The 24788-nt window shown below is 37.9% G+C and overlaps 1 protein-coding gene across 23 annotated transcripts in view; it reads right to left on the reverse strand.

The window, feature by feature from the left end:
* The window catches only part of SGIP1 (SH3GL interacting endocytic adaptor 1), a 229919-nt gene that overhangs the window by 37915 nt on the left and 167216 nt on the right, over positions 1–24788 (reverse strand). For 10 of the 23 annotated variants that reach the window (XM_082419352.1, XM_082419357.1, XM_082419351.1 and 7 more), the window contains 2 exons: positions 24722–24787; positions 23729–23788 (listed from right to left, as the gene is read on the reverse strand). The exons of 5 other annotated variants lie outside the window; for them this stretch is intronic. In XM_082419352.1, the coding sequence (XP_082275478.1) occupies positions 23729–23788; positions 24722–24787 (126 nt within the window). The remainder of the gene's footprint in view (positions 1–23728; positions 23789–24721; position 24788) is intronic. 8 more of the 23 variants (XM_082419353.1, XM_082419355.1, XM_082419363.1 and 5 more) reach the window with 2 other exon arrangements.

Here is a 24788-nt window from a genome sequence, read left to right on the forward strand (position 1 = left end):
TCATCATCAAAGTCACATCAAGCATATTCAACACAAGGACTATTATTAGAAATGGACATAAGGCAGGAGACAAAGCCATAATGAAAACGTCTTCAGTATGAGGACTCACATGACCAAACCCTATACAACTTCATACAGACAATACTGAGAGTGATTAAGCACCTGAAGCTAAGCCAGCTAGAGCGTGGTATGACAAAGAATGTGGAGAAGACATGAAGAGCTACTCTATGTAGAGCACTTATATGGGATGGCCATTGTGCTGAATACTTTACATACATTATGTCTTCTACTTTCCAAACATCTCTTTGAGGTACATACCCTTATTGGGCATGTGTTACCATTGAGGAGATTGAAGCTTAGTGAAATTAAATAATTTGCTCAAGGTAACTTGCTCTATAGTAAACAGAAAGGTGCTGTGACTGAAACCAGATCTAACTTCAATTGTATTTTCAATGTTGGCCTGTTCATGTTAGAAAGCTTTGCTCCAAGATCCAGCTGGATGCACAGTATGCATTCTCAATGGGGCAGCTTCTCCCCAAAAGGGGTAGAAATTGGTTCTCAGGGGAAGGTGAAGGAAATCTTTACCTTTTTATGTATGAAGCACACAGATATTCATACAGTACATAACCAGGTGTACAGTACATCTGTGATATTAAAATTCTACTGGGGAGCAATGAGGGGGAAACAAAGGTCTAAAAAGACTCTGTGGGTAAGGGAAGGGGGATAATGAAAAAACAGTTTGAGAAGATCTGGTTTACAGCTTTAAAAGGGTCACTGGTTGTGAATGTCCTTTACACCTCATCAACTCTCTTGGGAAAAACTTTACGGGACTGGTTTTGCTAAAGGATAATAATGGTTTCTTTCTTTCTTCAAACTTACAGAGTGAATAATATCTATGGGGCTGAAATTATGGGTGGGCTAATCAAGATCATTGGGAAAATATCTAGTAAGGACCCCACAGAGGAACCATAAATGGCTAAAAAGTTTGAAAACAAGTTCAGCCTCACTAGTAATCAAAGAAATACAACAGGAAGAGAGAAATAATTTTTTATCTTTTCAGATTAGAAAAGATCTGAAAAAACCAATACTTCATGCATGTGAGCATATAATGAAATAGGCACTGTAATATAATGTTGATGGAAGCAAAAGTTGGTATAACCTTTCTAGAAAACTGCTTGGCAATGTGTATCATGAGCCTTTAAAAGTATCATAAATTTAGCCCATAATTCCAATTTTAAGGATCTATTCTAAGAAAATGTCTTAAGGCCAAAGAATTATGTGCAAAGATGTTCATGGCATGTGGGAGAACTTGAAGCAATTTAAATGCCTAACAACTGAAGTGAAATAAATCACAATTCATGAAAGAATGAAATGTTATGCAGATATTAAAAGGTTTTCAGTAATTAAAAATGGAGCTAAAAACAATCACATATCACATTTTATCTATTAGACTGGAAAAGATGAGAAATACTGACATAACTCAGTGTTGATAAGTGCATGGAAAAAATGTTAATCATAATGCTGGTATAAATTTTTGGATGGACATTTGGCAATATGTTGTATTATTTTAGATGTGCATACCCTTTAACACAGTGATTCCAGTTTTAGCAGTTTATCTTTTGGAAAAATTCACACAAGTACGTGAGGACATAGGTTTAAGGCTGCTCATTGCACCATTTTACACAATAGCAAAAAAAAAAAAAAAAAAAAAGGAAAAAACCAACCTAAATATCCATTAATAAAAGAAAGGTACGAGAGGATTAACCAAGATGGCGGAGTAGAAGGACGTGCTCTCACTCCCTCTTGCGAGAGCACCAGAATCAAAACTGGCTGCTGGACAATCATTGACAGGAAGACCCTGGACTTCACCAAGGAGGATACCCCACGTCCAAGGACAGAGGAGAAGCCACAGTGAGACGGTAGGAGGGGCGCAATCAGAGTAAAATCAAATCCCATAACTGATGGGTGGGTGACTCACAGACTGGCGAACACTTATACCACAGAAGTCCACCCACTGGAGTGAAGGTTCTGAGCCCCACGTCAGGCTTCCCAACCTGGGGGTCCGGCTACGGGAGGAGGAATTCCTAGAGAATCAGACTTTGAAGCCTAGTGGGAATTGATTGCAGGACTTTGACAGGACTGGGGAAAACAGAGACCCCACTCTTGGAGGGCACACACAAAGTAATGTGTGTATCGGGACCCAGGGGAAGGAGCAGTGACCCTGGGGGAGACTGAACCAGACCTACCTGCTGGTGTTGGGGGGGTCTCCTGCAGAGGCGAGTGGTGGCTCTGTTTCACCGTGGGGATAAGGACACTGGCAGCCGAGGTTCTGGGAAGTTCTCCTTGGCGTGAGCCCTCCCAGAGTCTGCCATTAACCCCACCAAAGAGCACGGGTAGGCTCCAGTGTTGGGTTGCCTCAGGCAAAACAACCAACAGGGAGGGAACCCAGCCCCACCCATCAACAGTCAAGTGGATTAAGGTTTTACTGAGCTCTGACCGCCACAGCAACAGTCAGCTCTACCCACCACCAGAGCCTCCCATCAAGCCTCTTAGATAGCCTCAACCACCAGAGGGCAGACAACAGAAGCAAGAAAAACTACAATCCTGCAGCCGGTGGACCAAAAACCACAGTTACAGAAAGATAGAGAAGATGAAAAGGCAGAGGGCTATGTACCAGATGAAGGAACAAGAAAAAACCCCAGAAAAACAACTAAATGAAGTGGAGATAGGCAACCTTCCAGAAAAAGAATTCAGAATAATGATAGTGAAGATGATCCAGGACCTCGGACTAAGAATGGAGGCAAAGATTGAGAAGATGCAAGAAATGATTAACAAAGACCTAGAAGAATTAAAGAACAAACAAACAGAGATGACCAATACAATAACTGAAATGAAAACTACACTAGAAGGAATCAATAGCAGAATAACTGAGGCAGAAGAACGGATAAGTGACCTGGAAGACAGAACGGTGGAATTCACTGCTGCGGAACAGACTAAAGAAAAAAGAATGAAAAGAAATGAAGACAGCCTAAGAGACCTCTGGGACAACATTAAACGCAACAACATTCGCATTATAGGGGTCCCAGAAGGAGAAGAGAGAGAGAAAGGACCAGAGAAAATATTTGAAGAGATTATAGTCGAAAACTTCCCTAACATGGGAAAGGAAATAGCCACCCAAGTCCAGGAAGCGCAGAGAGTCCCAAACAGAATAAACCCAAGGAGAAACACGCCGAGACACATAGTAATCAAAGTGGCAAAAATTAAAGACAAAGAAAAATTATTGAAAGCAGCAAGGGAAAAACGACAAATAACATACAAGGGAACTCCCATAAGGTTAACAGCTGATTTCTCAGCAGAAACTCTGCAAGCCAGAAGGGAGTGGCATGATATACTTAAAGTGATGAAAGGGAAGAACCTACAACCAAGATTACTCTACCCGGCAAGGATCACATTTAGATTTGATGGAGAAATCAAAAGCTTTACAGACAAGCAAAAGCTAAGAGAATTCAGCACCACCAAACCAGCTCTACAACAAATGCTAAAGGAACTTCTCTAAGTGGGAAACACAAGAGAAGAAAAGGACCTACAAAAACAAACCCAAAACAATTAAGAAAATGGTCATAGGAACATACATATCGATAATTACCTTAAACGTGAATGGATTAAACGCCCCAACCAAAAGACATAGACTGGCTGAATGGATACAAAAACAAGACCCATATATATGCTGTCTACAAGAGACCCACTTTAGACCTAGGGACACATACAGACTGAAAGTGAGGGGATGGAAAAAGATATTCCATGCAAATGGAAATCAAAAGAAAGCTGGAGTAGCTATACTCATATCAGATAAAATAGACTTTAAAATAAAGAATGTTACAAGAGACAAGGAAGGACACTACATAATGATCCAGGGATCAATCCAAGAAGAAGATATAACAATTATAAATATATATGCACCCAACATAGGAGCACCTCAATACATAAGGCAACTGCTAACAGCTATAAAAGAGGAAATCGACAGTAACACAATAATAGTGGGGGACTTTAACACTTCACTTACACCAATGGACAGATCATCCAAAATGAAAATAAATAAGGAAACAGAAGCTTTAAATGACACAATAGACCAGATAGATTTAATTGATATTTATAGGACATTCCATCCAAAAACAGCAGATTACACGTTCTTCTCAAGTGCGCACGGGACATTCTCCAGGATAGATCACATCTTGGGTCACAAATCAAGCCTCAGTAAATTTAAGAAAATTGAAATCATACAAAGTATCTTTTCTGACCACAACGCTATGAGATTAGAAATGAATTACAGGGAAAAAAACATAAAAAAGACAAACACATGGAGGCTAAACAATAACCAAGAGGCTAAATAACCAAGAGATCACTGAAGAAATCAAAGAGGAAATAAAAAAATACCTAGAGACAAATGACAATGAAAACACAACGACCCAAAACCTATGGGATGCAGCAAAAGCAGTTCTAAGAGGCAAGTTTATAGCTATACAAGCCTACCTAAAGAAACAAGAAAAATCTCAAGTAAACAATCTAACCTTACACCTAAAGAAACTAGAGAAAGAAGAACAAACAAAACCCAAAGTTAGCAGAAGGAAAGAAATCATAAAGATCAGAGCAGAAATAAATGAAATAGAAACAAAGAAAACAATAGCAAAGATCAATAAAACTAAAAGTTGGTTCTTTGAGAAGATAAACAAAATTGATAAGTCATTAGCCAGACTCATCAAGAAAAAGAGGGAGAGGACTCAAATCAATAAAATCAGAAATGAAAAAGGAGAAGTTACAACAGACACCGCAGAAATACAAAACATCCTAAGAGACTACTATAAGCAACTTTATGCCAATAAAATGGACAACCTGGAAGAAATGGACAAATTCTTAGAAAGGTATAACCTTCCAAGACTGAATCAGGAAGAAACAGAAAATATGAACAGACCAATCACAAGTAATGAAATTGAAACTGTGATTAAAAATCTTCCAACAAACAAAAGTCCAGGACCAGATGGCTTCACAGGTGAATTCTATCAAACATTTAGAGAAGAGCTAACACCCATCCTTCTCAAACTCTTCCAAAAAATTGCAGAGGCAGGAACACTCCCAAACTCATTCTATGAGGCCACCATCACCCTGATACCAAAACCAGACAAAGACACTACAAAAAAAGAAAATTACAGACCAATATCACTGATGAATATAGATGCAAAAATCCTCAACAAAATACTAGCAAACAGAATCCAACAACACATTAAAAGGATCATACACCACGATCAAGTGGGATTTATCCCAGGGATGCAAGGATTCTTCAATATACGCAAATCAATCAATGTGATACACCATATTAACAAATTGAAGAATAAAAACCATATGATCATCTCAATAGATGCAGAAAAAGCTTTTGACAAAATTCAACACCCATTTATGATAAAAACTCTCCAGAAAGTGGGCATAGAGGGAACCTACCTCAACATAATAAAGGCCATATATGACAAACCCACAGCAAACATCATTCTCAATGGTGAAAAACTGAAAGCATTTCCTCTAAGATCAGGAACGAGACAAGGATGTCCACTCTCACCACTATTATTCAACATAGTTCTGGAAGTCCTAGCCACGGCAATCAGAGAAGAAAAAGAAATAAAAGGAATACAAATTGGAAAAGAGGAAGTAAAACTGTCACTGTTTGCGGATGACATGATACTATACATAGAGAATCCTAAAACTGCCACCAGGAAACTGCTAGAGCTAATTAATGAATATGGTAAAGTTGCAGGATACAAAATTAATGCACAGAAATCTCTTGCATTCCTAAACACTAATGATGAAAAATCTGAAAGAGAAATTATGGAAACACTCCCATTTACCATTGCAACAAAAAGAATAAAATACCTAGGAATAAAGCTACCTAGGGAGACAAAAGACCTGTATGCAGAAAACTATAAGACACTGATGAAAGAAATTAGAGATGATACCAACAGATGGAGAGATATACCATGTTCTTGGATTGGAAGAATCAACATTGTGAAAATGAGTATACTACCCAAAGCAATCTACAGATTCAATGCAATCCCTATCAAATTACCAATGGCATTTTTTACGGAGCTAGAACAAATCATCTTAAAATTTGTATGGAGACACAAAAGACCCCGAATAGCCAAAGCAGTCTTGAGGCAAAAAAATGGAGCTGGAGGAATCAGACTCCCTGACTTCAGACTATACTACAAAGCTACAGTAATCAAGACAATATGGTACTGGCACAAAAACAGAAACATAGATCAATGGAACAAGATAGAAAGCCCAGAGATTAACCCACGCACCTATGGTCAACTAATCTATGACAAAGGAGGCAAAGATATACAATGGAGAAAAGACAGTCTCTTCAATAAGTGGTGCTGGGAAAACTGGACAGCTACATGTAAAAGAATGAAATTAGAATACTCCCTAACACCATACACAAAAATAAACTCAAAATGGATTAGGGACCTAAATATAAGACTGGACACTATAAAACTCTTAGAGGAAAACATAGGAAGAACACTCTTTGACATAAATCACAGCAAGATCTTTTTTGATCCACCTCCTAGAGTAATGGAAATAAAAACAAAAATAAACAAGTGGGACCTAATGAAACTTCAAAGCTTTTGCACAGCAAAGGAAACCATAAATAAGACGAAAAGACAACCCTCAGAATGGGAGAAAGTATTTGCAAATGAATCAATGGACAAAGGATTAATCTCCAAAATATATAAACAGCTCATTCAGCTCAATATCAAAGAAACAAACACCCCAATCCAAAAATGGGCAGAAGACCTAAATAGACATTTCTCCAAAGAAGACATACAGACGGCCACGAAGCACATGAAAAGATGCTCAACATCACTAATTATTAGAGAAATGCAAATGAAAACTACAATGAGGTATCACCTCACTCCTGTTAGAATGGGCATCATCAGAAAATCTACAAACAACAAATGCTGGAGAGGGTGTGGAGAAAAGGGAACCCTCTTGCACTGTTGGTGGGAATGTAAATTGATACAGCCACTATGGAGAACAATATGGAGGTTCCTTAAAAAACTAAAAATAGAATTACCATATGACCCAGCAATCCCACTACTGGGCATATACCCAGAGAAAACCGTAATTCAAAAAGACACATGCACCCCAATGTTCATTGCAGCACTATTTACAATAGCCAGGTCATGGAAGCAACCTAAATGCCCATCAACAGACGAATGGATAAAGAAGTTGTGGTACATATATACAATGGAATATTACTCAGCCATAAAAAGGAACGAAATTGAGTCATTTGTTGAGACGTGGATGGATCTAGAGACTGTCATACAGAGTGAAGTAAGTCAGAAAGAGAAAAACAAATATCGTATATTAATGCATGTATGTGGAACCTAGAAAAATGGTACAGATGAGCCAGTTTGCAGGGCAGAAGTTGAGACACAGATGTAGAGAATGGACATATGGACACCAAGGGGGGAAAACTGCGGTGAGGTGGGGATGGTGGTGAGCTGAATTGGGCGATTGGGATTGGCATGTATACACTGATGTGTATAAAATCGATGCCTAATAAGAACCTGCAGTATAAAAAAGCAAACAACACAACTAATACTAAACTTTCATTGGGTTATTTGTATGGAAATATGTTAATATAAATGTTTCAGACGTTACATGAAATTTCTAAAAATCTTGTATTTGTATGGAAATATGTATGGAAATATGTTAATATAAATGTTTCAGACATTACATGAAATTTCTAAAAATCTTACATGTTCTGGTATAATGTTATAAGTAACAATCCTAGTTATTACTTTAAAATGTATATCTCAGAAATAACTAATTTTCTTGTCAACTGCATTATTATGAACTTTCATCAAATCTTTTACCGTGGTCATTTTTAAGTCTTTTGTCATTTACAGACAGTTCTGGGTGTACTCTGATGATTTTGCAAATATGTTCCTATAAAAGGGTTTCATCTACAAGAAATTCATGGAAAAGACTCTGACAAGTACAGGTTTCTGGTAACTGACTATACTGCTGAACTGAATGAATAAGCATTTTCAGAACTCTGATGAAAAACTGATGAACTCATAAAAGTGCTAACAAAAGATCAAGATGAAAAACAACAATTAATTACATGGGACTGAGTGAACTGATGAGGACGAGTATAATTTTTGTGACTTTCTGTCTGAATTAAAAAAAAAAAAATCCCACAAGGACTCAGAGGCAAAGAATATACAAATCAATTTTCACTGCAAAGTAAAGGAGCTGTTACAGTGGAGGATTACTGGACTGAATGTCAATATTATGACATAGTATGAGTGTGTTTCATGTTTGGTAATTGCAATCATTGTTGCTTTTGTTGTGGTCATCCATGTACAATGCTTGGTGACAGTCTATTTATCTCTTGTAAAAATAAAATACAGTGTGTGTGTGTGGAAAAAAAAAAAAAAGCAAAAAAAAAAAAAAAAAAGAAAGGTACATGCATACAATATAATACATAATACTATGGAACCATTAACATGATTATATAGATGTATATGTATATAATGCACACACATATATATCCCAGACACTCCATATCATAAATTTAAATGGCTACTATTGAAAGCAGGTTATAGAGCAGAGTCTATCTTCTATTTGCATAAATCATACATACTTCCTTGATTGTTAAGAAACATACTTTTGAAAACATGAAAATATTAAAATTTCTGAAATTGAGATGCATCTTGTAATCAATGTCAAAAGAATACTGGCAGCTGCTAATAGAACATGTTCCAGAGTTGTCTTTGTACTTGTGGGAATGTAACCTTGATTAGAAGTGATCAGCTCACCTCGAGGTCCCCTCAGTTGAGTTGAGTTATTTGAATTGACAGCCTTTCATGTGATTAAATTTGGACCCTTATTTTCCCTTAAGATTTTTTTTTTAAAGATTCCATCTGATGCAATAATAAAGTGAAAAGTTATTTGTACACAGAAGATAAACTGTCACCCACCAAGCTATGCAACGGCAGGCAGGAGAAACTGCCAGATTCTTTGAAATGTAAACCATGGAATTTTGAAAGATGGGACAAGTAGGTTATGATTGAATTATGCATCATGAAAGAATATATAACTCAGGTGCTAAAACAGTATCTGTCAACAACTTCTGGCTGACTTTCAAGAAAGTTACCTTTTGGCAATTTATAAATAAACTTAGGACTACAAATGCAGATAAAACCTTGGAATTTTTGATGTGCCCCCAAATGAAACCATCAACATCAAAGAGAATAAAAAGGTCAAGATTATGAACATGCTGTATAAAAAGCATCAAGTCACTGTGATATTAAATGTAACTGCTGATGGCCAGAGTGACTTAGGTGTATTTTTAATTCTGAAATTGAAATAAGTTTAGATTCAATTTCTGATGGTTATACTGAAGATAGTGGCTTGCAATTTGTCTGTTATTGTTAGTTAGGAAAAAAATGCTTTTATACTTTTAATGAAGCTTATTTTGCACCTGAAATGTTGTTAAACCAATGGAGCACATCCCAATGGATGGCTTTTTGGAATCAAGTAAATGCAGCACGCACACACACACAAACACACGTGTGATTTCAGCGTTGTATTTACTCTTTTTTTTTCAGTTCCAGGATCTTTTTTCTTTAACTTTATTGAGGTACAATTGAGAAATAAAACTGTAAGATATATAATGTGTACGTGTGATGATTTGATCTACATATACATTATGGGAGGATTCCTCCTATCTAGTTAATTCACACATCCATCACCTCACATATTTTTCTCCCTTCCTTCCTCCTTTCCTCCCTCCCTCCCTCCCTTCCTTCTTTCCTTCCTTCCTTCCTTCCTTCCTTCCTTCCTTCCTTCCTTCCTTCCTTCCTTCCTTCCTTCCTTCCTTCCTTCCTTCCTTTCCTTCTTTCCTTCTTTATTTCTTTTGTGAGAACATTTAAGTTCTACTCTCTTAGCAAATCTCAATTGTATCAATAAAATACAGTGCCATCAACTATAGTCACTACGTTATACATTAGATCCTCAGACCATATTCATCTTATAGTTGAAAATTTGTACCCTTTTACCAGCCTCTCCGTATTTCCCCCACGTCCAGCCCCTGGCAACCACTTTTCTACTCTCTGTTTCTACGAGTCTGACTTTTTCTTTTCTAGATTCCACATATAAGTGATACCATGTAGCATTTGTCTTCCTCAAGATCCATCCACGTTGTTGTAAATAGCAGGATTTCCTTCTTTCTCTGTATTTACTCTTTTATCTATACTTCTCCATACTGTTTGAAGTTTTAAAAAGTAATGTGCTTACATCAATTTCACAATCAGAATAAAACAATGAGCTATTTTCAAATACAGTTTAATGGCATGGGGGACATTACCATACGTTAAAGTAAGAGAATGCATACTTATATACTGTATGAAAATATAAACTACACACACACACACACACACACACACACACACACACACACACACAGTCACCTACACAAGAAAAATCTTAGAAATAAAATACACCAAAACAATGGTTATCTATGGTTATTAGATTATAGATTATTTCATTTTTTATAGCTTTTTGTTTTTCTAAATTTTATATAATGAGCATGATTAGGGATAGTGTGGCAAAAAATATTATAAATAGAAGATGTGGTACATATATACAATGGAGTATTACTCAGTCATTAAAAAGAATGAAATAATGCCATTTGCAGCAACATGGATGGACCTGGAGATTATCATGCTCAGTGAAGTAAGTCAGATAGAAAGACAAATATCATTTGATATCGCTTATATGCAGAATCTAAAAAAAAGATACAAATGAACTTATTTACAAAACAGAAACAGATTCATAGACTTAGATAACAAACTTATGGTTATGGGGAGGGGAAGTGGGGGAGGGATAGATTGGGAGTTTGGGATTGACATGTACACACTGCTATGTTTAAAATAGATAACCAATAAGGACCTATTGTATAGCACAGGGAACTCTACTCAATACTCTCTAATAACCTACGGGAAAAGAATTTGAAAAAGAATAGATACATGTACATGTATTGATATAAGTGAATCACTTTCCTGTACACATGAAACTAACACAACACTGTTAATCAACTACACTCCAATATAACCTAAAAATTAAAAAAGAAAGAAATTGAGAGTTATACTAGGATCTTAAATCACTCTGAAGTTTCTACATTTCTCCTTTATTTCTTGAATGGTTTCTGTTCTTACAGTCAAAGAGTAGATGCCGGTAATTTTGAATTTTATGATATTTGATATTTATGAATGGAGAGGCATAAAGAATGCTGTCGGTCCTAGTCTGACTCCCTGAAAGCCTGCTATTTGAGCCACAAGTTTCCTGGGAAATGGGCTGTGAGCAGATTCCAAAAAAGGCAAAATCTAGGAAAGGAGTAATCAACATTAAGTAACTCATTCTTCCTCTTCCTGGACTTACCCTTTACAATGATGACTGCAACTCCTGAAAGTCATCAAAACATCTTTGAAAAATTAACCTCACCCTTGCCCCTTTGTGATACTTCTCCAGAAAAACCTTTCGCGTTTCTCAAAGGCATAGTTCAATGAGCCTCTAAATCAAATCTTGAAGCAATGTTGCAGTTACTCTGAATATAAGACTGAGCAACAGAATTGTAAGTCGCACACACCATCTGTGTGAATATGTGCCAGCAGGAAAAGAAGTCCCAAGGCCATATTTACTAATATCCTGGTGACTCAGTACAGCAGAGCCAGCAGAAAAGGAACACGTCCATGAAAATTCCTGTCTGCTGAAATTCTACACTCTAGCAGAGATTATTGCCACATACATGTTGCAAAATAGTTGAAGATACAAACGGGTTAAAATCTTAAGGGCAATGACTTATCTTAATGCCTTATCCTGATGACCCCAAATCAATCTTTGATTTAATAAATAAAGCAATGAATGTAAAATTCTTAGCACATATTAAGCATTCATTAATATTAATTATTATTTTAAGAAATGATTACATTTGTATAGTACTTTATAGTTTACAAAGGCCTGTCACAAGTCATTGACTAAAGTCTATTAGGAGTATGTTTGGTATTGATGAAATATATTCATTCCACATACATAAAAGGGCTTAGAAATGGGAGATTCTCCCGAGTCTTGACATCACCTCTTTGAATCCCTTTTTCATTCACTGTGTCAGCTCTCCTCTCTCTAGGGGGTAATCAAAGGTCCTTTTCTCTGTCTGGGGGAGTCAGAATCAGGAGTACAATGCATGGGCTGTCTCCATCTGTGGACAGCTCTTCTTAGAAGACACATAATAAAAAACTATTGTCCAAACTAGTATGTGTAAAATAAGTTACAGGGATATATTGTACAATGCAAGGAATATAGCTAACATTTTATAATAACTTTAAATGGAGTATAACCTTTAGAAATTGTGAATCACTATATTTCACACCTGTAATATATAATATTGTACATCAACCATACTTCAGTTTAATAAAAAGCTATGCATGATGAAGGCTCACAACTATGCAAAGGTAAAATAGATCCCTCTGGTGACTCTCAGCTTCTCCATTCTTTTCTCAGGAAGTTTGAAGTTACTTGTCAAATTTGCAATACCTTGAAATACCTTGATTTACAAATTCCTTAATAAAAGAAGTGATAACAGATTTTCTTCCAACATCTCCCATCAGCATGAACACAGCATCCCAAGGAGTGTATCACCAGGCAGCTCATTAGCCTCAGCAAGGCAGCTTTAATGATTGGCTCTAGTGGAGGCTGACGGTAGGAGATGAGTGTACAGCAGGAGGAGGCATCCTGCTTCCACGTGATTCTCCTGCTCATAAGCAGCCAGAAAAGATGGCCTGTTGTCCCTGCTGACAAAGAGCGGGGGGCCATGTAGCAGCTTACAGCAGATTGAGTTGCCACATGCTTTATGTGGAAGAAGACTAGAATGCAACAACCCGACCTTCTTCAGAGCAGGCAATAACTAAACAAAACAGTCCAGGGATATGGGAAGTTGGACAACAGTGGTAATAGCTAATCATTATTGAGCACTTTGCATGCACTGACCTCATACTTGACTATTTAGTCTTCACTACAACCACTACAACCCTATGAAATAGGTTACTATTTCCTAGTAATACCATAACTATTCCAATTTCCAGAGAAGAAAACCAAGACTTAGGTTAAGTAGCGTCCCTAAAGTCACATCATGCTGAGACTATAATTTAGACCCCGAAGGCTAATTCCAAAGCCAATGCACGTGCACACACACACACACTTTCTCCCTCTCTCTAAATATATACATATTCCATATATTTTTCTCTATCTATATATGTGTGAGTGCATGCATGTGTGTACACTGAGAGTAAACTAATATAAATTAAATGGGGACTCTTTTTCTATTTCTAATATCTAGGATAATACCCAATATGCCTTTAGATTAACATTTATACATTATGCAAGATTTTTATTAGAACTCTAACTCAGCAACATTTTATCTTTCTTTAAAGCGGACTCTGTGTAGACTTAAAAGTCATGCCTGTCTCTTTTCTGGAAGCTCTCCCTAACTTCTAGGTCAGGTTGTCTTTCTGCTGGGTGCCTCCCAAAACACCCTATCTCCTGAATTATAACAATCTCTGCACGTTATTGTAACAACTTGTTTAATGTCTTTTCTTGTTCCCGACTGTAACCCCAGTATCTTTCATAGTGCTGAGCACATAGTAGAGACTCAGTAATTACTTGCTGACTGAATGAATACAGCCACAACAATATTTGTCCTTATAGCAATATTATCAAGGTCGTGTTCTACAAATTTGTTCATTGTTTTCCCTATCAGATACCTACCTATTGTAGAATTAGTAAACATGGTAAACCTTAGCATTTTAATCAATCTTGTGCACATACATATAAACATATGAAGACAGTCCTAATTCCTGCTAGAGAATATTAACTGTGAGCATGTCTAGACACATTGCAGCTACTATGAGGAGTAGTTTAGAAACTCTGCAATATCATAACAAGCAACTAATTGCTCCTTTTGAACATGACTTTTATAAGTTTACCGTGGGGATAGGCAGGGGACTTTAAAATTTATTGCAAGAGCTCCTACCTCATGGAAAGAGAAAAATGAAGTGCCCTATTAAAAGAAACAATTTTCTTTCTATTTATAAGCCAAGAAATACAGAATTTATTACTCAATTATTTGTAAGGTTTATACAAGTCATTACGTTTTTGTTTGATGTACTCAACAAATATTAAAGATTCCTTCAGTCTCAAATGATGTTCAATTTTGAGTGTTCACGTCTGTGCGTCAGGAGGAAGAGATAGAAGCTTCCAAGACAGATGAGAAGGACACACGCCCAAGAGAGGACGAAAGGCGTGGACAGGCCGCGGTCAGGGAAAGGAGGCAGGATGTCACCTCTACGCTAACTTGTATTTGCAATAATGGCCTTCTAGAAGCTGGTACCTTCCTTCTAGGCTTGATGTCTGCAACTTTCCTATCTGTTACTTAGGTGAACGGTCATACTCAGAGTGCAGCCGGGTGAGCAGGTTAGGTGTTCTCCCCCGAACACGAACGACCGAGAGACAACAGATGAGCAAAAGATCTAGGCACTTAATATACACTACAAAAACCTGTCCATTAAATATCCTGCATTCAAAATTAACCATTAATACTTGTGTGGCTATTTAAAGAAAAGATACAATAGAGCAAGTTCCAGGCTACAATGCATTCCTTTTCCCATATGGCTCCTGATACAGGCTTGCCCCAAGGCTAAACCCTTACCTCCTTGGATTCAGCCCTCACCTCTAAGCAAATAACTCCCACGTTTCCACAGTCTGTTTACTCCTGGACTCATACTGTATAGATGGTGTGCAGGACTTCAAAGCTGAGACGTCTCCAAAGAAACTCATTCTTTCTGACCAAATCTAGTGCTCTTGGAGTCTCCTTTCTCCTGGTTTACAACAGTACCCTTCTCCCTGTGTCTCAGAATGGAAGTGTTCACTTATTTTCCACAACCTACTAGATGTCAGATGTTTCTACCCCAATGGTGTTTTTCAAAGCTCTCTGTGAAAACGGTACCGTTGGTGCTTTCCTACTTCTCCCGAACTGCTTCAATAAATCCCCAAGTTTCTCTGTGCGTCTAATCCTAAAAGTCAAGGGTGATCCTACCACTTTCTTTCTCCAAAATTTCTCAAAGTTCCACCTTGCCTAAAGATTGTAATCAAATTCCTTCCCTCAGTATTGAAAGCCTTTTGGAATATGATCTCTACTTACTTTTCAAGATCATTTCTTAAAACATTCCTGGCCTCTCCCAGTGTTTACTGAATATAACATGGATATCATTCCTGGGTATAACGTGGATATCACTCACCCTAACGCCTTTGCTCAAGTCATTCTTCAAACTGGAACAATCTTAGGTGTCTGAAGTCCTCCTTGTCCCTTACTGTCAGTCAGGTCAAAGTCCCTGTGTCTCTAAAAAGCTTTCCCAGATTCTTCCCAGTTAAAAAAAATCTATCCATTACTCATACATTTCCAGCATGTTTTAAAAATTCTATTATGACATTCACTACAGTATGCCTTTTATAGAAAGTCCTAACTCTTCTATTTCTTGTGAATTCCTACAAGGCAGGAGCCATATCGTTTTACCTCCATAACTCCTTCACAGGGGCTGATAGCTAAGAGCAGCTCAGGGAATGCTTGTTAACCACTGAAAGAAGAAATACAAGAATGAACAGTCTTTAGCTTTTCTATTCTATTCATTACTAACCCTAGTTCCCTTTTCCCGATCTAGGGAATTATTTAACTTATGCTTCAGGTGTTGAAATTGACTACACATAACAACTCTTCTTTGTGGGGCTTAAGGTTTTGTGCTGTTCTTATTTGTTCTTCATTTGGTAACCTCAATCAGATGAGAAACACTACGATTTAATCTACTTTAATCCAGACAAGTGTGACTGAAACTCAGGGTTCATTTCCTTCGTTGGGGAATAAAAGACTTCAATCTTGAGCAAAGCAAAGGCTGTCCAACATTTACATATTTTAAAATTATTGAATTATCTTCATTTTCTTTTGCATGAGGGACACATGCAGAAACAACTGTGTATTTTGGACCATATTAGAAGAAAATACACCATCAGTGAGTCTGATGGGGATACGGAAGGAAGCTCCTGGCCTTAGTCACTACCAGAGATCCAAGAGGTCACTTTAGAGACCAGGAAAATACCAGAAATAAACAAATGCATCTTAGCTACAGAACCTTCTTGGCCCCTTCCCTTAATTCTCCTCATTCAGTTTGAATGAAAATTCAAAGTATGAAAAATAAAAACATTTCAGAGATATGAGTAATAAAAAGACATGGAGGAATCTTAAATTCATATTATTAAGTGAAAGAAGCCAATCTGAAAAAGGCTACACCTTGTATAATTCCAACTATATGAGATTCTGGAGAAAGAAAAACTAGGGAACCAGTAAAAAGATCAGTGCTTGCCAGTGGTTGGGGGACTGGGAAAGAATGAATAAGCAGAGCACAGAGGACTAGGGCAGTGAAAAAAATATGTAGGATATCATAATTATAGATACATGTCATTACACATTTGTCCAAACCAATAGCATATAAAACACCAAGAGTGAACCCTAATGTAAACTATGGACTTTAGGTGACTACCCTGTGTCAATGTAGGTTCATCAATTGTAACAAATGTCCCACTCGGATGAGGAAGGTTGTGCATGTGTGAGGGCAGGGGGTGAATGGGAAATCTCTGTACCTTCCCCTCAATTTTACTTTGAACCTAAAACTGCTCTAAAACATAAAGTCTAAAAAAAACCAAAACCAAACCAAAAAGCCTTTCATATCATGTAGTATGTTAGTAAACCAAACACACACACACACACACACACACACACACACACTATCTTAACTTGATTTTCCTAATTATCCTACCAGGTGGGTATTATACCTTCCACTTTAAAAACTACAAAACAGAAACTCAGAGACATTAAATTCTCAAGATCACATAGTTATTGAGTGGCACAGCGAAGATCTGAATATTATAGTGGTTAGGAGCATTTAATAACATAACACTAACTCCCTCTGAACCGATTTACCCACTGACTAGCTGTGTTGTTTTGGGGAAGTAACCTGAATTCTCAGAGCCTCTGTTTACTCATCTGTAAAGTGTGACTAACAATAGTGCCCACTTCACACAGTTGCTGTGTGGATTACACGAGTTTGTGGCCAGGGAGTAATTAGCAGAAGATGAGAGCCATGGTAAGGGTTTATTGGTGATATTGCATCAGCAGTATTGGTATAAGCATCAGTACTCTGGATATGCCGAATCCAAATAAAATCATCTTTTCACTAAAGGGTACCCTTTGCTTGGTGACTTGGGATAGAAGCTGCCACCTACTCTTAAGCTTTCCCACAAGTATTTAATTGGATAGAATTCTGATATGAATTCTGTACATTCATGTCATCCATAGCAACCCATTCATAATTTGGCCTGGACATCAGGGCTAAAACAGGGAGCATTTTGCTGACTACGATGTTAAGAAACACGTATTTGGTCTTTGTCCCAGCTCCTGGCACAGAACTCCTCAAACCCTTGTGATTTCTTGAGTGAGAGGGTTAGTGGGGGGTTTTGGGTTATTCATAAAAAGTCTCTTTCAACCATACCTGAGTTCATACTAATGAGGTGACTCTTGGAGGATGGGGGCTGGTTGGTTAAAGGATTGAACTTTCTGTTCCATCTCCCAATCTCTGGAAGAGGAGAGAGCCTGGACATTGACTTAATCACCAGTAGTCAATGGTTCACACAACTGTGCCTACATAATGAGCCTCCCCCTTAAACCCCCTAAACAATGAGGTTTGGAGAGTGTCCGGGTTGGTGAACACATTAAGGTACTGACAGGGCGGCACACCCAGAGAGGGCATGGGAGCTCCGTGCCCCTACCCCCATACCTCATCCTAGTCATTTCTTTCATTTGCCTGCACCGTATCCTCTAGAATAAACGGGTAATAGAAAGTAAAGCTCTTTCCTGAGTTCTGTAAGCTGTGCTAGCACGTTATCGAACCCCAGGAGGTGGCTGTGGAGAGCCCTCAATTTATAGGTGGTCAATCAGAAGTAGAGGTGACTTGTGGGACTTGTGACTGGCGTGTAAAGCGAGGGGGCAGGCTTGTGGGACTGAGCTGTGGGGTGTGCCTAACTCCATGTAGTTAGTGTCAGAATTGTTTAGTGTGAAGGGAAACACCCCAGATGTTTGGTGTCAGGAGTGAGTAGAATAAAGAAAGAGGCTTCTCTTATACTGACTTTCTTGTCTATCTCCAGCATGACAGTCATACACAAAACATGTGAGCCAAGGCACCTGCCTCAAAGAACAGGAACAAGTGAAATATCAGCATATTGGTCAATCCCAGAGATTTTCAGAACCAGGTCACTAATTTCTTGTGAAGAGGTCGAGTGAATTCTGAAACCCTCAGCAGATCTGCCTGGTAGAACATTTTGCAGGTTCAGCTCCACTTGAATCTTCTTCACAGGTTTAAGCTATTTTAAAAACTGTGACCTTCAGTTATGAATAGAAAGGACTTTACATTTTATACTGACAATGTACTTTACATAAAAAAATTCAGAATAGCTAGGGAGTGAGATTTTAATATTTTTAATGAAGACAGTCTTGTATCACTGTTTTTTATGTTTCTATATTGTTTCCCCAACTTAGTTGTACTTAACACTGTGATTTGCAGAGTTGGGTTCTCGATAACTTTACTGCATTATTGATTGAAAAGGGCCTACAGTGGGGTAGAGGCAATTAGTGGACACTTCCCACTTGAAGAATATTGTGAATTTAGCAAAACAGCTGCTTCCCAGAGAATTGGTTATGCCTTTCAATTTTTCTTTCTTTAGTGACTCTCAGATGAATGAATTACTACCCTTCTGGTCATATGTGAAAAATTTGACCTGTTTGCTTCTTACAGGATGCTATTACTATTGTCAGGGTGAAGAAAGTTGAGTGGTCCATGACTATGATTATGTCTTACCAATTTTTAAGCAGGGATATTTAATAACCTACTGAAGGAGGTCAGAAGTTAAAAATATCCAAGTGTTACTTTTTTCACATAGACTACATAATTCCAAAGAGGAAAATGTAGATCCCACTGTATAGGAACACACTTTTCCTCTGCGGGGTCTAACCCGGATGAAGAAGAAAACTTGAATGTAGGCTTGGCTAGTGGACTGAACGAGAGTGGGGTGGACATGAGACTAGAGGTTTCAACAAGGTCAAAGATAAGGTGTAGTCAGGGGACCAGGAAGCTGGAAGGTTAGGAGAGTTGGAAAAACCTGCCAGCATCACCTATCTCAAGGGGCTGTTGCGAAGGCTGAATGAGATCATGGACGCGGAGCAGAGCATCAGCCTCGGTCTCCAGCTAGGAGCATGGTTTCAATCCCTACTCTGCCTCTTCTTGGCTGAGTGATCTTGCAAAAGTGACTTATGTTAGCTGAATCTGAATTGCTTCATCAGTGAGTTGTGCAGATGAAATGAGATAGTAGATGAAATGTACTTTTCGCATAGTAAGAACTCAGGTGTTAGTTATTATTATTCATTACTTTTATTACCTCAGGTCCTCTTATTTATGTATTTTCACCCCAATATGTTCCATTCTCCTTCCCTATTTTATTTTTTTTCTGTAGAACTTACACAGTAAATTTTACTTGTTTATCTTTTTATTTTTGATTCTCCACATTAAAATGTAAGCTCCATGGCGACAGGGAATGTTTCCTGTTTTGTTCCCTACAGGGGAGTGCCTAGGACAGTGCTGGCACACAGTAGTACTCAATAAATATTTGTTGAATGAAAGAATCATTGTATAGGAGTATAGGAAGGGGGACACATGGTTGGTTCTGAAATAGCCAAAATGACACTTGTCAGTAGGGACCATTTCCAAGATGTGGCCAGAGGTGTGGGTTAATGAGTGGAGGGAAAGTTTATTGGAACTGAAGAAGTCAAGAGGCCCTGGAGCGAGGGTGCTGGGTGGATCATCCGCATCGAATCTATGACACAAAATGAAGCTAGGGAGTGAGGTGGAGAAGAGGGTGAAAAGGGGCTGCCAGCATCCCTAAGCCTATAGATGAATGCAGAGGAATGCTCTGTAGTCAGTGGTGGACAGCCGTAAGTAAAAGGTAGAATGAGCAGACGGGTGCTTTTCACTATGGGGAGTGGGTGTTGGAAGTAGCAATGGGGAGTTGGGAGAACTCGTAGTCCCATGACATAGGGCCCACAGAAGACTGAGGAACTTTCCATGGAGAGAGCTAGAGGAGAAGAGATGGCCCCTGGAGAGAGCTGGGATGCAGTTAAGGAAACAGGTGGGCGAGTCTGGCAGAGAGCCTGGGAATGCAGAGAAGGGTGTTGCTAAGGACATGACATTCCCAAAGGTTGGTGGGAGCGAGACTAGTAAACGGGAGCACGGAGCTGTCTCGAGAGGAGAGTGCAAGTGGCTGTATGCACAGAGGAGAGGTGACACTCAAGAATGTATGGTTGTAGGTCGTCTTTTTTTCCATTACCAGACACAAGATGATTTTGTAGTTAAATAAGTTAAACAAAGAGAGGGACAGCACATTTCTGGAAACATCTTGATGTTCAAATGCTCTACAGAATTATTCAAATATCTAACATCATCTACTTGTTATGGAAATATCTTTCCCTTCCTTCCATCTCAGAAGAATACTTGATAGTTTCAGTTGGATATACTCCTGGATGAATGAATTTAAACAGTTACCACCTTTCATAACCTTCATCATTTTTTTTCAGCTCAACTTAAATAGGTTAAAATTTCAGTGAATTTTTAAAAAATGAAATTGTTTATAAAAGTAAACCACTAAGACAAGCTTTGGAACTCTTGTGAGTTAGAACTATCATCTAATGCTTTTCTCTCTCTCTTGTTAAGTTAAATTTGGAGGTGTGAAGCATCTCAAGTTATCTCCAAATAAGTTCATAAGGCAATGTTCATTAGTGAGTTGGTTGATTGGTCAGTGACTCAACACTCACTGGGTAACCACAATGCCTAGAGCACGGTAAGAACAAAGCAATGCATAAGACAGGCTAAGGTTTTGGACATGATAGAAACACTATTTAGATGCCAACAAATAATAATTTCAAAGCTATTTAGAACAAGTGAATATTTTGAGCTGGGAATCTTTCTTCCTCTTCTGCATTCCCTGAATAAAGAATTGAAGGTAATGATAATTAACATTAATAATAACAAATGTGGGTAAAGCCAGAGTGCCCTAGAAGAATATACTAAAAGTGCTACTCAATAAAACATGTTGAATGACAGTCTTTTGGGAGTTTAAAATTTGGGTAGGGGCACTATTCTCAAGGCAATTTAACATGTCACTGTTTCTATGCCATTTTATCATCACAGCAGAAAATTTAAAAATCATTCCAGGTTGCACTAGCTAAAACTACCTGAGACTAATGTACATAAATGATGAAAACAAACTTTTCCATTCTTAAAACGTAGCCATCCTTGTGTCATTTTTAGTTCCGGGGGTAAGGTGTCATTTTTAGTTTCTCTTAAGTCTTCTCTTGAAGTTCACTGTAACGTATTTTCATCTGCATGAGCGTTTCTTGATGAGAAGACTAGGGGCACATTTATGAAACGGCTGCTCCTATAGTCCCTTAAGAAGCCTTGCCTATACTTTCCAGCCTTGAGCAAAGTCCAAGATGAAGCTAACAGAGAACTAGAGATTCCAATTAATTTCTATTCAACCTCTTTCTTGTATGACTTCTCTTGGCTCAAATTGAGATGCTTAAGGAATTTGGATCTTACTAATTAAAATGGCAATGTTACCAACTTTAGATACCCCAAAATCTACTAACAAATATTTTCTTTTCCTAAAAAGAAAAAAAGGGGTTCACATTGTTATTCCATATGTTTATTAATACTTATATTTGATTGATGATGGGGATTTTAAAAACAAACAAACCAACAACCAAAAGTTCTCTTTAGATTGGTATCTTCAGAAAAAGTCTACCTCTCTCTGTTTAAAGAAATCCAAACCAAAACACAAGCAAACCAACCAACAGATCCTCTAAAGCCAAAACAAACCACACCAACAAAAAATTATGTAATATATTTTTTGGAGCCCCAGATGTTACTTGAAGGTTGCCTGTAGCATATGGCTTAATTTCCTGGTTAAAGCAGGGTAAACTACAACTTCTACTGTGGCCAGACTGAACCAGAGAAAGGGCTTTTATGTATGCAGGTATTGGCTGTAAGTCAGGATCACCAACCTATTCAACCGTAGCTTCTGCTTTGAGATGTGTTGATCAGTAAAAAGACACCTGGGCACTTTTTAATTCCATCTGATTCGAAGAGAAAGTTTAGCCGGTCATAAGTTTGTGGACTTTGCATCTTGGTTATCACAAAATTAATGGCCCGAGGCAGTGAAGGTTTCCGACATCATGTGGAAAATATGCATCTTCCCCTAAAGACTGCCTATTCACCTGTTCTCTGCCTGACTCAGGACAGACATCAAGTATTTGGGAAGCTTTAAATCAGACAATATTTCCTGCTGCTACTCAAGCTACTCCAAGCTAAGGACTTCCATCTCTGGGACCCATCTTGCAAGGAAAAGTCACTGTTAGGAGAAAAAAGCCACACCACAAAAACTACTTCAAAATCTGTATCAGTCATTCTGATTTTTTACAATTGTGCTAAAACACACACTTAAGTTAAGAAAGTTCTTTTTGTTGTCATGAAATACAAAACGTTCAATATTTAGGTTCAAGTCTACAGTAGAATATTTTTTGGCCAACTTTTTATCCCAAGATAAACTTAGCTATTTAAAATCGTAGAAAGCAGAGGATTAAGTGATAAATATGTGTAAGATAGTCCATTAATTAAGTTGAACTACTTAATTTTTCCTATACAATAGTTTAAACAGGCCATTTTATCAAATGCCTGGCTTGTTAAAATGATGTAGAATTTAAATATAAAACAGAAGAATGTTAATCCTTAATACAGAATATAACAAATTATCCAACATTGAGGTTAGATATCTGACATTGTATTTACATATATTTTCTTTCATCTTCTAAAATGGCAAGTCCAGTGGTAGCTGTCCATTTTACTCGTCATTCCAGTTTCAATTTCCATTTCAAAAGATGCAAATAGAACTTACTAAAATACTTTTTTTTCTTTTCCTCACTTTTCTGACCTCCCATGCAGCATTCCTTGTCATAAGAATATTTACACATTTACATTTTACAATAATGGATGTTGTATCTGAAATATTAATTATCCAAAGCAAAGTTAAATGCCAATTCCAACCAAAAATGTCCTTATATTTGTTGCATTGCATTTGCAAAAGAGTTAGGAAAGAGCCCTGGTTGACAGAGTTAAGTTCCTTGCCCAAAAAAGGTGCTTGTTTTTTTTCAATTTAACACAGTTAATTAAGTAACCAATATTAACTGCAAATTAGCTTTAATTTTTTAATATGAAAAAATCGAAGATCCCATACAAACCAAATTCATGGAATATTGTCTTTAGTATTTAATATTTTTGAAGTAGCCATAGCATTTTTATATAGAAAGTGAGAGCAGGTCTTTTGAAGAGAACTGGGATTTAAAAATGCGAATGGGGAAAAAGCATGAGGGGAGGATAAATTAGAATCTGGTATGCTATGTACTACTTACCTTCAAAAGTCAAATAAAACTTTCCTCTGTCAAACCAAACGAGGGAAGGCTGTTCATTCTCTGTATGGCCAGGAGTTGAAGCGGGATGGGAAAGGTTAAGGAGAGGGAGAGAGAAGGACACAGTATGAGTTACAGAGCAGGTCATTAATCTCACTAGGGGGGGAGGGCAGAGGCACTGCATGCCGTCAGCATGCAGGAAAAAGGGAGGGCTGGTAATCTATTATTATTATTATTTTGTTTTCAGTTCGGGAAACAGAAAGCAAAAGCAAAGCTATGGAGGCCTAAAGGGATGGGCACGTGTTGCTGGTAGCTTGGTACTCGGTGCTGGTGCGCATGGAGAAGAAGTCTTCCTGGCCATGCAGGGGCGTCAGCATATTTTAACTGCACTAGTTTGGCCAAACTGTCATTCAGCAATTGCTGTATTTATTTCATCTTCAATGTCATCCCCTTCTATGTTTTCAAAAAGATAAACTCGGAGTTATAGGTTATATAAAACTTAGCTGAGGTTTTCAATGACAACAGCATTGCATATCAATTGAAAGTTCGTGGAAGATGTCATATATCTTCCATCCCCTCCCCTGGAATCACCTTAGGCATCCAGACACAAAACACCCTTTACCTACGTACCAAAGAAAAGACAAGATTACTAACGGTGCTCTACTATATTTTTAATTAAAAAGCCGTCACTGGACACGTAATTCTGAGCAGTTAAATTATTCCTCCTTTTGTAAATTCACAAAGCAATTGCATCTCACCTTTTTTGAACCTTTTCACTGAGAAACTGTCATGCAACCTGCTGCTTTATAAAATGTTCACTTAAAAAACATTTCAGTGGCATGAGTTCCACGATGAACAGTAAATAGACGGTGCATCTGATCGGCATTGGACACTCATGAGGTGAGGAGCATGTCCATGAAGTTTAGCATTCAGATGGCATAATGGCTTGGATTTTTAAAGTCTAGCTATCTAGAGATCACTCGGCTAGCACCATACCTGCAGGCGTTTCACAGCGCCTTTCAAACGAGGGCAGTTTGTCATAAAAAACATCATCTTCTGACAC

The sequence above is a fragment of the Balaenoptera physalus genome (assembly GCF_965194825.1).
Source record: "Balaenoptera physalus genome assembly, chromosome: 1".
NCBI lineage: Eukaryota > Metazoa > Chordata > Mammalia > Artiodactyla > Balaenopteridae > Balaenoptera > Balaenoptera physalus.